Source organism: Pygocentrus nattereri, chromosome 4 (genome assembly GCF_015220715.1).
Source record: "Pygocentrus nattereri isolate fPygNat1 chromosome 4, fPygNat1.pri, whole genome shotgun sequence".
Classification (NCBI taxonomy): Eukaryota; Metazoa; Chordata; class Actinopteri; order Characiformes; family Serrasalmidae; genus Pygocentrus; species Pygocentrus nattereri.
In genome coordinates, this window is record NC_051214.1 from 44,719,916 (window position 1) to 44,734,347 (window position 14,432).

The window sequence follows — 14,432 nt, forward strand, 5'->3', positions numbered from 1 at the left end:
ATTGTGTGTAAATGCTGTTCAGTCTGAATATAGTGTTTTAAAACAAGACTTTTGTGCACGTTTATTATTGTCTTTATTTGCTTTTCTTCGTTTACTTACTTGTTTCTATGACTGCCTTTAATGTGAACTGATGTGTCAGGACAAACAGGTCTCACTTGAACATTAAAACCCTTTCTGGTTGTAAATTTTGATTTAATCCCAAAATAAAACATCAGGCTCACTACTTACATACATATATGGGCTTTTGATTGGTTGTGTGTGGTAAAACCTTCATGCCTAGTGATCTGTCCTGGCCATTGGATGAGTTTATTCCATTCTGTTGTGATGGTTCGGCTTCTGGGCTGTTTCACTGTTTCTCACACTTATCATTTTATTTTAGACCAAAAAAGGTTAAAAAGAGTTGAAAAAGAGAAGTAAAAGGGCCTAAACTTCAGCTTCTACGCTGGTAGATGCAGCATGTACTAATAAGTTAGTAGATAACTCAGTATTTCTTTCCTGAGATATATACAATAAATTACATATATATATATATATATATATATATATATATATATATATATATATATATATATATTCAAATTTTTCATTTTATATTCATATACATCACTCCTTTTAAATGTCTGCCAATTACTGTTTTGGGTTAATAATATATTTTTATTAGCAAAAGGGAAAGAAACCTAATCTAAAGGCTAAAACCTGTATAGATCCGTGTTAAAATTCTTTTAAAATCACATTTAATTTCCTTTCATTACTTTAATTTACTGCACTGGTTAATTCTATTCATTCATTGTTTGCCCTGTATTTATTTATTTATTTATTTATTTATTTATTTTGCTTCGCTTATATGGTGTCACGTGATGCCTGCGTTATTTGTTCTTCTGTAATTATTTTGATGCACTTCTTTTTTTTTTTTTTTTACTAAAAAAATAACCTTTATTGGATCGAGGTAGATCACACATGCAAACAGGATTTACCTTAAAACAGGTGGGAAAAGTAGAGCATTTTGCGCAGGCGCAGAGGAGAAACGTTGACTGCCTGCTGGGTAATGTAGTTTCCCATTTGGGCTTCAGAGGAGGAAAAACAGCTGAACTCACATTCCCAGAAGCGTTTGGTCCTGTGTCGTTTACCATAACATCCACATTGGTAGCTGCTGAAAGAGGAGAGAGAGAGAGAGAGAGAGAGAGAGAGAGAGATAATGGGACACGCATGAACGAAAGTTTGAGCTGAGAGAAGTTTGTGTCCGTGTGTTTCCGAGCGCGCGGTGTCGAAAGAAAACTTCAAGTTAGACAGCGGCGGAGAGTGACGGACACTATTAGTGACTATATGTGCGCTGGACAAACCTAGACAGATATAAAGTGGTCTGTGGTGGAATTTAACATCTGTATGAAAGCCGCCCCTGTGAAGAAGGTAAAGAAGAACTTTCCGTTTGTTTGTTTATTTATCTCGTTATTTACCTGCATTACACTCAGTCGCTTTTAATAGAAATTACTGACCATTTCGTGCTTATGTGCTCTTTTCAAAGCAGATGGTTCTTCAAGTGTTCTTTAGTAAAGGTAATGGTTCTTCTTTGTTCTATATAGAACTTTTTGCATGCTTAAACAGTTCTTTGCATGGTAAAATGGTTCTTCAGATTGATGGAGAGTTTTATGTAGCACCAAAAAGGGTTCTGCTATTGTTTAGATGTCTAGCCTTTTTACAATAGCAGAACCCTTTTTGGTGTTATATAGAACCATTCTTAAAACGGCTGTATTTCGAACCATGTGCAACACATTCCCCATCAATCCGAAGAACCATTTCACCATGCAAAGAACAATCAAGCATGAAAAGGTTCTATGTTCTAAATAGAACTCTTGCCTTTACTGAAGAACCATTGAAGAACTATCTTTTCAATAGCACAGGTCAGTACCGAACAGTTTCTTCCCAAATGAGCAGATACAGATGAGTCCAGATGTGGTGACAGATGTTCTTTTTCAGTGCCTCGCTTGAAAGGCTTATATAAACATCTTATAGACATTTTGGTGGACTATAATGTTTTGCATGACCTGAAATAGCATGTTAATTACAAATAAAGTGGTTATAACAGATGTGTAATTATTATTGCTCTGTTGTTGCGTAACGTTCATTGTTCAGTTACGTTTTAACTGTAGAGATAAAAATCACTGATCAGTCAATAAAATGTTAATGGTTCTTGTTCATTTGTGGTCACTTGCAGTGGATGTTCTCGATGTTCTTTGGCAAGAAGTTGATCTGAGAGTGAGTCCCTTGACTGGCAGACCTCTGAGGTTGGATAACGGCTAACACTTTCTGCCGAAACATTCACCACAGGAGGATTCAAGATCCATAAAAATGTTATAAAGGTCTCCGTCCATCAGGCTGGGAGCTGTGCTGGTTCTAACCTGAATTTCATCCAGCCAGAAAGTGGAAAAAGAGACGTCAGTCGGGCAAACAAGTGAACATTCACACAAGCATGTTAAGAGCGCCATAACTGTAGCCAGGCTGGTCTAAAGTCATGGTGTAGTTTCTCTGGAGGCTGGAGATGCTCCTATTTTGGTGACTTTCCAACTGCTGGTCTAGTGCGTACAAGTGGAACACGTTAAAAAAGACGTTAAAAGAGCGCAAATGTCTACCTGCAGCAGCTCATCCCCTCCATCTTTTCCAAAAGCGTTCGGCCTTGCCCAGCATCATGCTGCTCCTTTGGCCCCTCCGCCGTCCCCCAGTCCTCCGTCCACTGTCTCCAGCCGGCTCTCCAATGGCAGCACGAGCGCTCCGAGCCCAACCAACTCCAGGGGGTCCTTCCACGGTGTTTCCTTTCTTCTGCAGATCGGACTAACCAGGGAGGCTGTTAACCTGGACGCCAGTGATGTTTCCCTTTCAGCGGTGAAAGATCTTGTGTGTTCAATAGTCGACCAAAAGGTAATTGCGAGTGATTTTGTGTGATGCACTTTCTGTAGCAAACATCTTAATTATAAACTCACCTCACCTCAATCTAATATACTGCCACTGTCGAGACAAAACCTTGTATCTCCTAAAAAGTCATTTTTCAGGAGAAGAAAAAAACCTTCTTACCTCTCAGTGGTGGTTAATGGAGCAAGACTTATGTACAGGTTACTTTACAGCACTTCTATTGGTCCAATCGTCATGAAAGTTTAACATGATGTGAAGAGCAGCTGATGTTTTCCAATTATGTCAAACAATGAAAAATGACAAAAATGGAGACACAAGGTCTTGATGTACAGTATAATAATAGCCTATACTGGTATACTGTTAGTTCTGTGTACTGATAGATTAAGGTTACCCAGTGCCAAGCATGAGCTGGAGGGGTATAAAGCCCCCCAGCATTGGACTGTGAAGCAGGGGAGCTGAGTTCTCTGGAGTGATGGAACTCCGTCCAATACCTTTAGGATAAGTTGGCACAATCTAGGACTAATTGTACATTGTACATGTCTAAAAGTTTGTAGACACCAATGTTTTGTCTGAAATCAAGGGTATTAATAAAAACGTTGTCCTTCTTTGCTGAAGTAACAGCGTTTACTCTTCTGGGGATGCTTTACACTAGATATTGGAACATTACTGTGAGGATTTGATTGCAGCCACAAGAGCATTAGTGAGGTCAGGTACTGATGTTGGATGATTAGTTCTAGATCACTCCAGCTCATACCAAATGTACTGGATGGGGCTCTATCACAGTTCCACTGTTCAACAGCCCAGTGTTGCGAGGGGCTTTATACCTGTCTAGCTGATGCTTGGCATTGGGCATGGTGACCTGAGGCTCATGTGTGGCTGTATGAGAGAATCCCATTCAATCAATCAGTGCTTTTCTACGGAGCTGTGTTTGCACAATTGAACACGATAGGTGCACCTTACAGTAGAAGGACTGTCTGCATACTTTTGGTCACAGAGTGAAGGTAATAAGCATAATACACAGTTGAAGTCATAAGTTTACATGCGCCTTAGTCACATTCTTTTAAAGTCAGTTTTTCATAATTCTTGACATTTAATACTAGTACACGTTCCTTCTCTTAGGTCCAGTAGGGTCACTACTATGTTTTAAGAATGTGAAATGACAGAGTAGTGCTAGAGTCATGAATTTATTTCAGCTTTTAGTTCTTTTATGCCTTTGTCAGTGGTTTAGAGGTTTACATACACGTGGTTAATCTTTGGAAGTATTACCTTTAAATAGTTTAATTTAGGTCAGGCATTTCGGGTAGCCTTCCTGACACGATGCTGCCACCCCCATGCTTCACGTTTGGAACAGTGTTCTTTGGCTTGCAAGCCTCCCCTGTTTGCCTTCATACATAACCCTGGTCACTATGGCCAAACACTTCCTTTTTTTTTATTTCATCAGACCAGAGGACATTTCTCTGAAAGGTTAGATCTTTGTCCCCATGTGCAGATGCAAACTGTAACTTGGCCTTTTTTATGGCAGTTTTGGAGCAGTGGCTTCTTCCTTGCTGAGTGGACTTTCAGATCCCGTCCATATAGGACATATTTTACTGTGAAATAGATACTTTTGTACCTGCTTCTTTCAGCATCTGTACAAAGTCATTTGCTGTTGTTCTTGGATTGAATTGCATTGTTTGCACCAAAGTACGTTTGTGCAAACGTCTAGCAAACAGAACACATCTCCTTTCTGACCTGTATATTAGTTGCCTGGTCTCTTGGTGTTTAAACTTGCATATTATCATTTGAACAGATAAAGATGCCTTCAGGCATCTCAAACTGCTCCAATGGATGTACCAGACATGTGGAGGTCTACAGTTCTTTTTCTGATGTCTTGGCTGATACTGCCACAGGTGCACCTCCAATTAACTCAACTAATCTTAGTTAGTCTATCAGGAGCTTGGATGGTTGTACATTGTATGGAGCTAAGCCGTGGTGTTATTTTCTGGAATTTTGGAAGCTGTGGAGGGGAGAAAAATGAGTTTTAATAACTTCATCCTAAGTCTATGTAAACTTGTGACTTCAGCTGTACATGATAACATCGTGTTCCATAAAATAACAAAGTCTCGGTTGACATGCTGGTAGTAAAACGACTTAAGACATGCTGTGTCAGGATTTTAAGATATTCTTTTATCACAGTAGCAATATTCAGAAACGTATTAACGTTAATAGTGCATCATCTGATATTGTGTTACTGTGATATAGTTGGAATTGTGCTTTTGGATCAGTATAATCAGAATAATCAGTATAATGGCAATAAGTGTATATTATCTGTTAAAAGAGTCATTAATAATTAAACTGATAAACAGCCGTGATTTATCTGTTTAATTATTTATCATTAAATGATTATTCATCATTAATAATGTAAAACAAATATAACAACAGGTGTGAGTTGACATTTTGATGCATGTCAGACCGTTATAAGCTTTTTCTGTAGTTCTTTCCACACACTATCTTCTCCTGGGTGATTACAGATAATAACCAAATAAATCTCCATTGGAAAACGCTACACTGTGCTCCGCTTCCGTGTTGTCTGCGCTCGTCCTCTCTCAGCTCAGCGGCTCTTTATCAGTTGCATTTTTCTTACCCAAAGTTATTTTTTTAGCCATGTGATACTGATTCACTTACAGCTGGAGATATGTGTGTAGTCATCCCAGATTTGTAGAGGACTCGAGTCGCAGCGATGAACTTGAGTTTTCTTTAGAAAAAAGTTAAGTGCTTTCGTTTCGGAACTGCAGGAATGTTTCTTTATTCAAAACCCCGTGCAGCTGTTTGCATCAGGTGAGATTAAATCGGGGACAGGTGTTCACAGTTAAAGTGCAGGTAAAGTCAACCTGAAATCTAAATGGACCTTTTTTACCCTGTTACTTAATGTCTCTGACTCACGTTAAGCACAATTCATCATGCCATATAATCTAAAACAAAGTGTTTTTTTAGTGTTCTATTGAATTGTAATGACTTACATTACATTAATGACAATTCTTTTGATTTTTTTGACAAGTCTTTTGATTTTTTTATTACGTCATCATGCACCAGCAGGAAGGAAACATAATATGAACCAGTACTATGATGTTTTGCCCTCCCCTTCCTGTCCACCCCCACCTGTCTTGCAGAGAAAACACTCAGCTAGCTTAGACATCCTCACTGACTCGCTTTCAAGTTGTGCGACAATCTATTTTCTTTCTCTGTCATCAGAAGAGCACGAGTTCGCTTCTTGGTAAATGGCCTATCTCTGTGGGTGAGCCACTTCTCCCTCCATCACTCAGTGTGATGCTAACCAATGTGGCCGTCTGTTAACTGATAGAACCGAATTAGCAGTTAGTGTTCTCCTCCAAGCGTGTTGAGCTAGTTAATGAGGCTTTGCACTATGGAAACCTGTTTCTGCCTGAGGAGAAAATGTCACCTTTCTGGCAGCAGTGTTTAAAACGTTGACTTAATATCTTGAAATAAAGACTTGTTTCCCTCCAATAATCTCTCTGGAGCTCACATTAAAGACTTGCTATTGTCAAATATTGACAGAATCTAAAAACAATGAATTTTTTCTTGACAGTGTTTAGAAATGACTTATTTTACCAAATAATCTCAAAATAATCTCAAAATAATTACCTGTTTTCTAAAATATTGACTTGTCTTGAAGTATTGTTAGTACCTAAAAATAATGACTTGAAATTGCATTGTTACAGTATCAAGACACAATTGCGCTTAAACTTGCATAAATAAATACAAGAAATAAAAACACACATATATTAAGCAGGTATAAAATAAAAAAATAACAAGTCAGAGTAAATGACTTAGAGGAAATGACTTTTCTCAAATTATCGAATAAGTATGTCAACATAATTAAGTATTTTCATTTTCTTGATATATTGAGAGCATCTCAAAACAACTACTTGCTTTCTTGAACAATTGACTTTCTTTATGTATCTTTATTGTTAATATCTCAAAATATTTATTTTGTTCTTGAACTACTGACATAGTGTCTTGAAATAATGTCTTATTTTCCTGAAATATTGACTTACAGGGTTGATAGCAGTACATGAAGTGGGAGACCTAGCGAATGCATAAATTGAGGAGAAGTTGTGGAGAAATAAAAAAAAAAATGTGTTATGATTTTTGATTTGACTTTAAGGTGAATCTAAATAGAGCAAATGATTAAAGTGAGATGTTTTACAAGGGAACATGAAGGTTTACGAACGTATGTAACACAGTAGAGGTGTTCTTACTTGAAACTGCTCCAAATGTCTGCACAGTAACTGAACACACCACCTCGCGCTTATCACACCTGAATATTTTAAAAGGTTATGCAGCATCTACTCAACACATTAACAACTGGCGAGCGTTTGTTTGGGTAGAACATTACAGTTGAATCTAATTTGGTGAAGACAGTGTGGTTTCAGTTTCTGTTGTCAGCCAGGTGGTTGGATGTAGTTTTTTGGGTGGCTGTAGTGACACTCCTGAGCTGCTCTGTTGTTTATGGTGAGGCAGGAAAGCACAAAGACTGAACGGAATGATGTCATATGCGGGTCACCACATGACCTGCATCCTGTGTTGTTGCTCATATGGCTGCAGGAAAGGGAGAGTCACTAGAATGAAGGTGCTCAGTGATTCTGACCAGTTTGTGTAATAAGTAATGACGCTGGCTTGTGTTGACCTCACGAAAAGGAAGGGCCACCCTGTTCAGAAGGTTTGACCACTGCATTCTGTATAGAACTGTATTGAACAGGGGACAGGGGTAGGTGATATGGCAAAGATATTATATCACGATGTTTCAAGACGTTATCACGACACACAATATGCATCACAGTATACAGATTTGATAGGAGCTGACAGAACTACCTGCAGGGCCACAGACAAACAAACTATAATAATAATAATGATAATAATACTTGCAGTGATTTTTATGTAATGTTTTCAAACTGCACTGCTCCAAGTCCAATTAAACAGGCCTTGCTCACTTTGTAACGAAACATAAATAACCAGGGTCTGTTGGTGGGCCCAAAGTTTATTACACACTTCTAGAATCTAAGAATAGCTTAACTAGTTTGCATTGAAGTCCCTGTAGTTACTGAATGATAAGCCTTATTATGTAATAAGTCTCAAATTCTAAGGGGCTAAGGACCGACGATATTCATGATATACATAGTAAAGCGTATTGGGACATAATTTATCACGACAACAAGAAAATATCATCCGAGCTCTACTGGGGAGAATTGCAACCACACTCAGGAAGCGCATGTGGACCAACTATTGTATCAGTGCAGTTGTATTATTCTGTTTCTCTATGAGGGGATTGTTATTGTTTTTCCACCCGCTGTGATTCACATTCATGTGTCAGAGGTATTTCAGTACTGTTCTGCTGCTACTTAACATTTTTTGCTATGTTGTGCAATCAATTTCCATTCAGATTTTGAATTAGGGGTGAGTGGTGTGGCCAAAATGCAACATTGCCATAATATGTTTGATGATTGATGAGGAAAGATAAAAAAAAAAAATGTTCAAAATAAAATTCAGAATATGTATTTCAATAATAATTCTGACATCATTTTATTTTTAAATGAGGGCCTGGGAATTTGGAAAACATCATAGTACAATATTTAAAGACATTTTCACAACACATAATTGCGTATTACAATATTTTGACACATACTGCACGGAATCCAGTCAAACAGGACTAATTGAGCACTCATTTCAATGAAACATGCAGTTGAACGGTGGTCTTAAGGTATGGATGATATCTACAGTTTGCTCAGAAAAGCCTATTGTTTATCACTATAACAATGTATCTTGATAACGATAAAATGTCATTGCATCGCCCACCTCTAATTTATGCTTTTATTTTTTAATTATTTTACACCGCAGTAGTTCTAGCTGGTTGAGGAGGGCAGTTGCTTTGTGTCAGGAGAAGTGAGCTAGCAATCGGAAGGTCAGGGCAGGTCAAAGCCCAGGACTTAATCCCCCACACCCCCAGGCAGTGCTGCCCTGCTGGCGACTCTGTGGTGGACATCATTAGTTAGCAAAATTACAGATGTCTCCTGGGAAGATTAGTGAAGTTTAACAGTTTTAACAATGCTTTACTGACTTATAACTCTTCTTAATTGTCACATTTAGGGCTGCCTTGATTCATTTGAATGATCAAGTGCTTGTTATGTTGGTATTCGGTTCTCTGTTCGGTATTCATATTTTTAGGCCTCAAAAATTTTAGCCTAACATAGATTTGGTCAACAAAGGCCTTTAGATAGACCAGCTGTTTTTATTATTTAGAAATTTGGAAAAATAAATAATTTCTCTCTATAATTTCTCTCTTTCACTGTGAGTTTTGATCAGTATAAGAAGGAATGCGGTTTTAAACACAGTGGAACCTTTTTCTTTTTTTTTTTTAACACTTTCAGAGGAAGGAAAAATTGATCCCTCAGGCAGTGATGATATTTTTTTTCATTTTTTATTTAAGCACTGTAATTATAAGACACACACTGTGTACACACATGTGCCACGAGCAAGATGAGCTGTGCTGCCATCATTTGAACTGCAGCTTCGTAAAGATGCCTCAGAAAAATCTGAGTGTGCACTTTAAAGGATCAGATGTTTGGAAAATGCTCAGTGAAGAAGATGAGATGACTTGGATCTCAAATATGTAAGTGTAGTGATACCTCAGAGTGATCAGAGTGATGCCATATGTTCAGTCAGCACTACCTCCAGTACAGCTAGTTAAAAAATATTAAGTTAAAAAAAAGTAAAAAAAAAAAAAAACACATGACAGATGAAAAGATCTTGTGTTTTAATGGATATAAGACATAAACTGAAACTGATTATGACTTAAAATGCTTCAAATATTGTTCATTCATAGGTGATTTTAAGAATAAGTATTCAAGTGTGGGTTTGGAACAAGTCAAAGCCTGTAAAACGCTTTTAAAACGGCAGAAACTCTGAAAAATCTGTAGCTCAGGGAACACAGTTACCCAGAATTCTTTGCAGTTTTTGTTTATGTTTAGTATGTTGTATTTTTCTTATTTTTAAAATAAAGTATGTGGTGTATGTTTTTTTGGCGGGTAAAAATCCAGTGCACGCCAGTTACTATCAGTTGAGCACCAGATACTATGCAGTGAGCAGCTGAAACTATGAGGTGTGGACTAGATACTGTGTGTATCAGGTGCTCACCATATAGTATCTGGTGCTATGTGCTATGTGGAGGCTGCTAAATGCTATTAGGTGTGCACCAGATACTATGTAGTGATATTTAGCTAAAAAACAGCACGCCACATCCCTTCAGGTGAACTAAATATTCTGCATTATTTTCATTTGTTATTATTACTTTTTGCTTATAGGTTTTATAGCATGTTGTAACATGTTATTCTGATGCAGATGTTTAGGTTTGGGTGTTTTTTTGTTATTCCAGTGGCGAATGTGCTAAGATTGACCAGTTCAGCATGTATTGCTGTGCTTTTATTTGCTAGTTAATATTTATTTTAAACAGGCAGTGACTGACACTGAGTTCCTTAGTGCCTCTACTGTTTGTGGTTTTAGTCTCGTTAGGAGATTGTGAGTTTAAGTCCCATCCCAGTGATGTCTGACCAAAATAAAGTCACAAATTAACACTGCATTATTAAAAATATATTTGCTGCTGCTGTTAAAATTGTGGGTTGTCAGTATCAGCCAAGCACATAGTTCAGTTCACCATGTTTATTTTTTGAGGCAGCCCCACATTTTAAGACATGCTGAAAAACTAGCTTGATCAGTGTAATGAGGAGCAGGTTGAAGTGCCAATCAGTTTATAAAAGATAAATAAGATATTGGCTTAAAGTGCTCATTTCCATTCGCCTACTTGTCAGCATGCAATTTTAATATGACAGTGTGACATAATTGGTTATTAAAATATATTGTGAAAAGTTTCCTTTGCTTTTTTGAAGTAAAAGAGTTTAATGTAGTATACAAACATATTCAACCTACAGCAGTCCACCCATTCACACTGACGTTATAAGGAGAGTTTCAGCCTAGACTGCTAATTAATCAGTCAACAATATAGGACCAATCAGAACAGAGCTCATACATCAGATTTAAATACCAGTTTTAAAGGTACAGTAACAAAAAACAGCCTTTAAGTTATAGTATGAAGAGAGGTTGGAAAATTGCAATAAAAGTTGTTTTCGGTACATAAATTTATACGTAATCCATACATAAGAGGACCTCAAGAGAATGAAATAATACAAGCGAAATGTAGGACATGGACTCTTTTACAGCAATATCATCATATCGCAGCCAGTGTTTTAAACGCGTTTAGGATTTTGGCCTGTAGAGGTGGAAACGCTTCAGCGGGAGGAGCTGCAGCCGTTCCAGAGCAGTGCATGCAGAATGTATGTTTGTGTGAGAGGGAGGGGGCAGCCCCACAGGTCTGCAGGAAGTCAGTGGGGGAAGTTCCCCTCCCCTGCCGGTCGCCGTTCTGTCCCTTTGGGTTCCAGCGGACCTGTATCCGTGTGTGGAGCAGAGAAGGGGAAGAGGAGGCGGGGAACGTGTTTGGTGTGGGACATCTGGGGGGAGGCCCACTTACTCAGTTGGAGACGTTATTACCTCAGCAGCGGGAGAAAATAGCGTGTGAAAGTCTTTTACTCAATACGCCATTCACATTTTAGTACAGCCTTTGTAAAAGATTCCTGTCTGACAGTTTGAACTATGCTTGATTTCAGTGATGAAATGCATCAGGTATGTAGGGCTGCAAGTAGTGAATATTTTCATTTGGAAACTTTCTGTCGAATACTGTCTCAAATATTCAGATATTTTTTTAACAATAACAAAAGTTTTGTTTCAAATTAATAGTTTGATAGAAAAAACATTTCATTGTTATCGTTTTTTTTGTGATTTTTTGCTGTACAAAGTGAAAAAATAATTGTAATAACAATTAAAATACTGTAAAATAATGAAAAAAGCATCACTATTAAATAATTGTTTCATAGCACGTTGCATTAATACAGCAGTGAGCAGTGCAGGAAAGCATAAACAGTGTCTGTTTAACCATCATCCTAAAAATGAAAACAGCCTTGTGGTGAATCCTGACAGTAAACAGTGGAGTGATGAAGGTTTTAAAGCCGCTCAAAACCGCTTAATCCTGGAGCACATGCTAAACTCTGCCACATCAGCGTTAACGGCCGGCGCAGTCTAAATAAACTTCCTACAGATCTGGACAGCTAGCTAGCCAGCAAGCACTCATTTACTCAATAATAAATGCAATTGAGAACCTGCTTTCTAGCAGTTTGGTGTGCAGAGCTGCATTTGTGTGCTACTAGTGAGAAGCGTCTGAGTTCATAAATGTGGTAAACATGTAATCGGCTGTTTAAATGACGAGTTTTTGACTATTGTAACTTTCGCGTTTGTCGAATATTATCAAATACGTTCTTGCAGTCACACAGCCTGTTTAAATCAATAATAATTTAATCACATGTGACTAAATAAGTATTTAAATGGCATTGGTCATGATATTTTATTTTTGGCTGATTCAGATTACTTTATAGCCTAACTGGCTAATAGCTGAATTTGCTTACACTGTAAGGGGGAAATCAATATATGGCACACATTAGCACATTTCCAGCACTTTCTGTTAACAGAATAGCAGTAATTATAAACATTTTTGTCGTAATAACACAAAATAACATCATTTGTACATAATAACATTAACAAGCCAAATTGGCATTCATCATGAAAAACCAGTTGCTTGTTCAAATATCATAAATCAAGTTTTAACTCGTTTTTTAGCCGTTTCTTTGCAAAAGGCATCGTAGACCACTCTCTTTGGTGAATAGTGATTTTTTTATATATTGTCGGGAGTGGACACATCGTCATAGAAAACACTGAACTTGTGCCATGCTCACTTCGTGGTTTTTGTTAGTTGAGTTTTAAGGAAAAAATCAGAGCTGCAAAAAGCAATCAGTACATAAACGACTCTGAAAGATTTCACCATGTGACAAAGTGAATAGGTAACTGCTTAAATTCTAGACGTATTCAAGCATCTTATTCTTAAGCCATAGACTTATATGGGCCACTTACCGAATGGGTTAAAGGAGTTGACTGACTGACTTTAGACTAAAATCCTTTTGATTTGAGTGACCCCATATTATTAAAATATGTTTAATTTATTAAAATAAACAATTAAACATTCTATTTTCTATCATTCTAGTATTCTAGCAAAATCATAGCAATCATAATTACTCAGACTTTACATGACTAGCAAACACAGCCTTGAAAAGTTGTACACACATAACATCAAAATATTTTTTTATTCAAACAAAAAAGTGTAAATATATAAATGATATAAATGATATAAATAATATATGTAAATATTAGGGGTGGGGAATAATTGATTCTTAGGTGCGTCATGATGCGGATGTGGACGGTTCTAAATCGGTTAAAAAATATCAAGATTTTCTAAATAATTCATTTATATCGTAATGTTGATGGAATGCAAAGGGCAGAACTTGGAAGTGCGGAAGTGCAGCGCCCGGACAGTCTGTGGTGACACATAACAAAAACAGAAATCTGACCGGCAGCCTCTGCGTTAAAAGCCAGGTTAGGTCGGGAATCGACAACCATTTTGTCCTTTCAGCAAAAGTCCACCTTGGGAGCAATGGCGTTTATGTCCAGTATGTGCTGATGTCCTAGTATAGGCTAAAAATTATAAATCAAAACACAGACTTACTTTGCTCTGCTTTAAGCTTTAGCTCAGCTATAGCGGCTTTCCCCCCATCGCCGCCAGAAAGCTTTTCCTCAGAAGTAGAGCAGCTTATTGTAAAATGTCTCTGAACGTTCGACTGTTTTTATGAGGCTGAAGTCGCTTTTCATTCTCCAGCTTCTTGTTCGAAATTTCCCATTACGCCTTAAATTTTGACTGAGAAGCTGAATGTAAATGCGGCATCATTTAAGGTCGAACGGGAAAATTAGAAAGAGAAACGACTTCATCCTCGCAACTTTTTAGTGTTTCACAGTCTCTCATTGCCAATTTAACGTACCAGGAAAACCAACTGCGTTCTTATAAATGCGAATACGTCTCCAAATGCTCGTCTGTCTTCCTCTTTTCCTTTCTCGTTCACTAATAGTGAGGCAAGGCCTCGTTGCTATTTGAACTGCAGTCAGCACGCCAGTTCTCAGTCGTTGCGAAACAGGACTTTCGTGCTGTGTTGCGCGTCTTGAAGATATTTCACTGACACAGCAATCCCCCCACTGACTACAACGAGACCAAAACTGGAGTTATAAAATCACTAAAGAAAACAGGTAACGTTAGGACAGCTGTAACATGTGCTGCATGGACATCCACTGCCACTGGATTTTATTTCACCATAACATGAGTGGCAGGCAATGTCTCATGTGCTCTAAACAAGAGCCGTGAATGAGAGCCTGCTAGTTCATGTACCACATCACTTCCATTTGATTTATTAATAAAAGATATTGGACATAAGTGCATTATGGATCATTGCAAATACTTTGCTTTAAAACTACCAAGTCCTCAGACA

At 37.7% G+C, this 14,432-nt stretch overlaps 1 protein-coding gene across 1 annotated transcript in view; it reads left to right on the forward strand.

Annotated features, from left to right (window-relative positions):
- Positions 1–1,119: 1,119 nt before the first annotated feature.
- The window catches only part of LOC108426323 (serine/threonine-protein kinase D3), a 96,487-nt gene continuing 83,174 nt past the window's right edge, over positions 1,120–14,432 (forward strand). The window contains exons 1-2 of the mRNA XM_017695720.2: positions 1,120–1,407; positions 2,213–2,913. Of these exons, the coding sequence (XP_017551209.1) occupies positions 2,620–2,913 (294 nt within the window). The 5' untranslated portion in view covers positions 1,120–1,407; positions 2,213–2,619. The remainder of the gene's footprint in view (positions 1,408–2,212; positions 2,914–14,432) is intronic.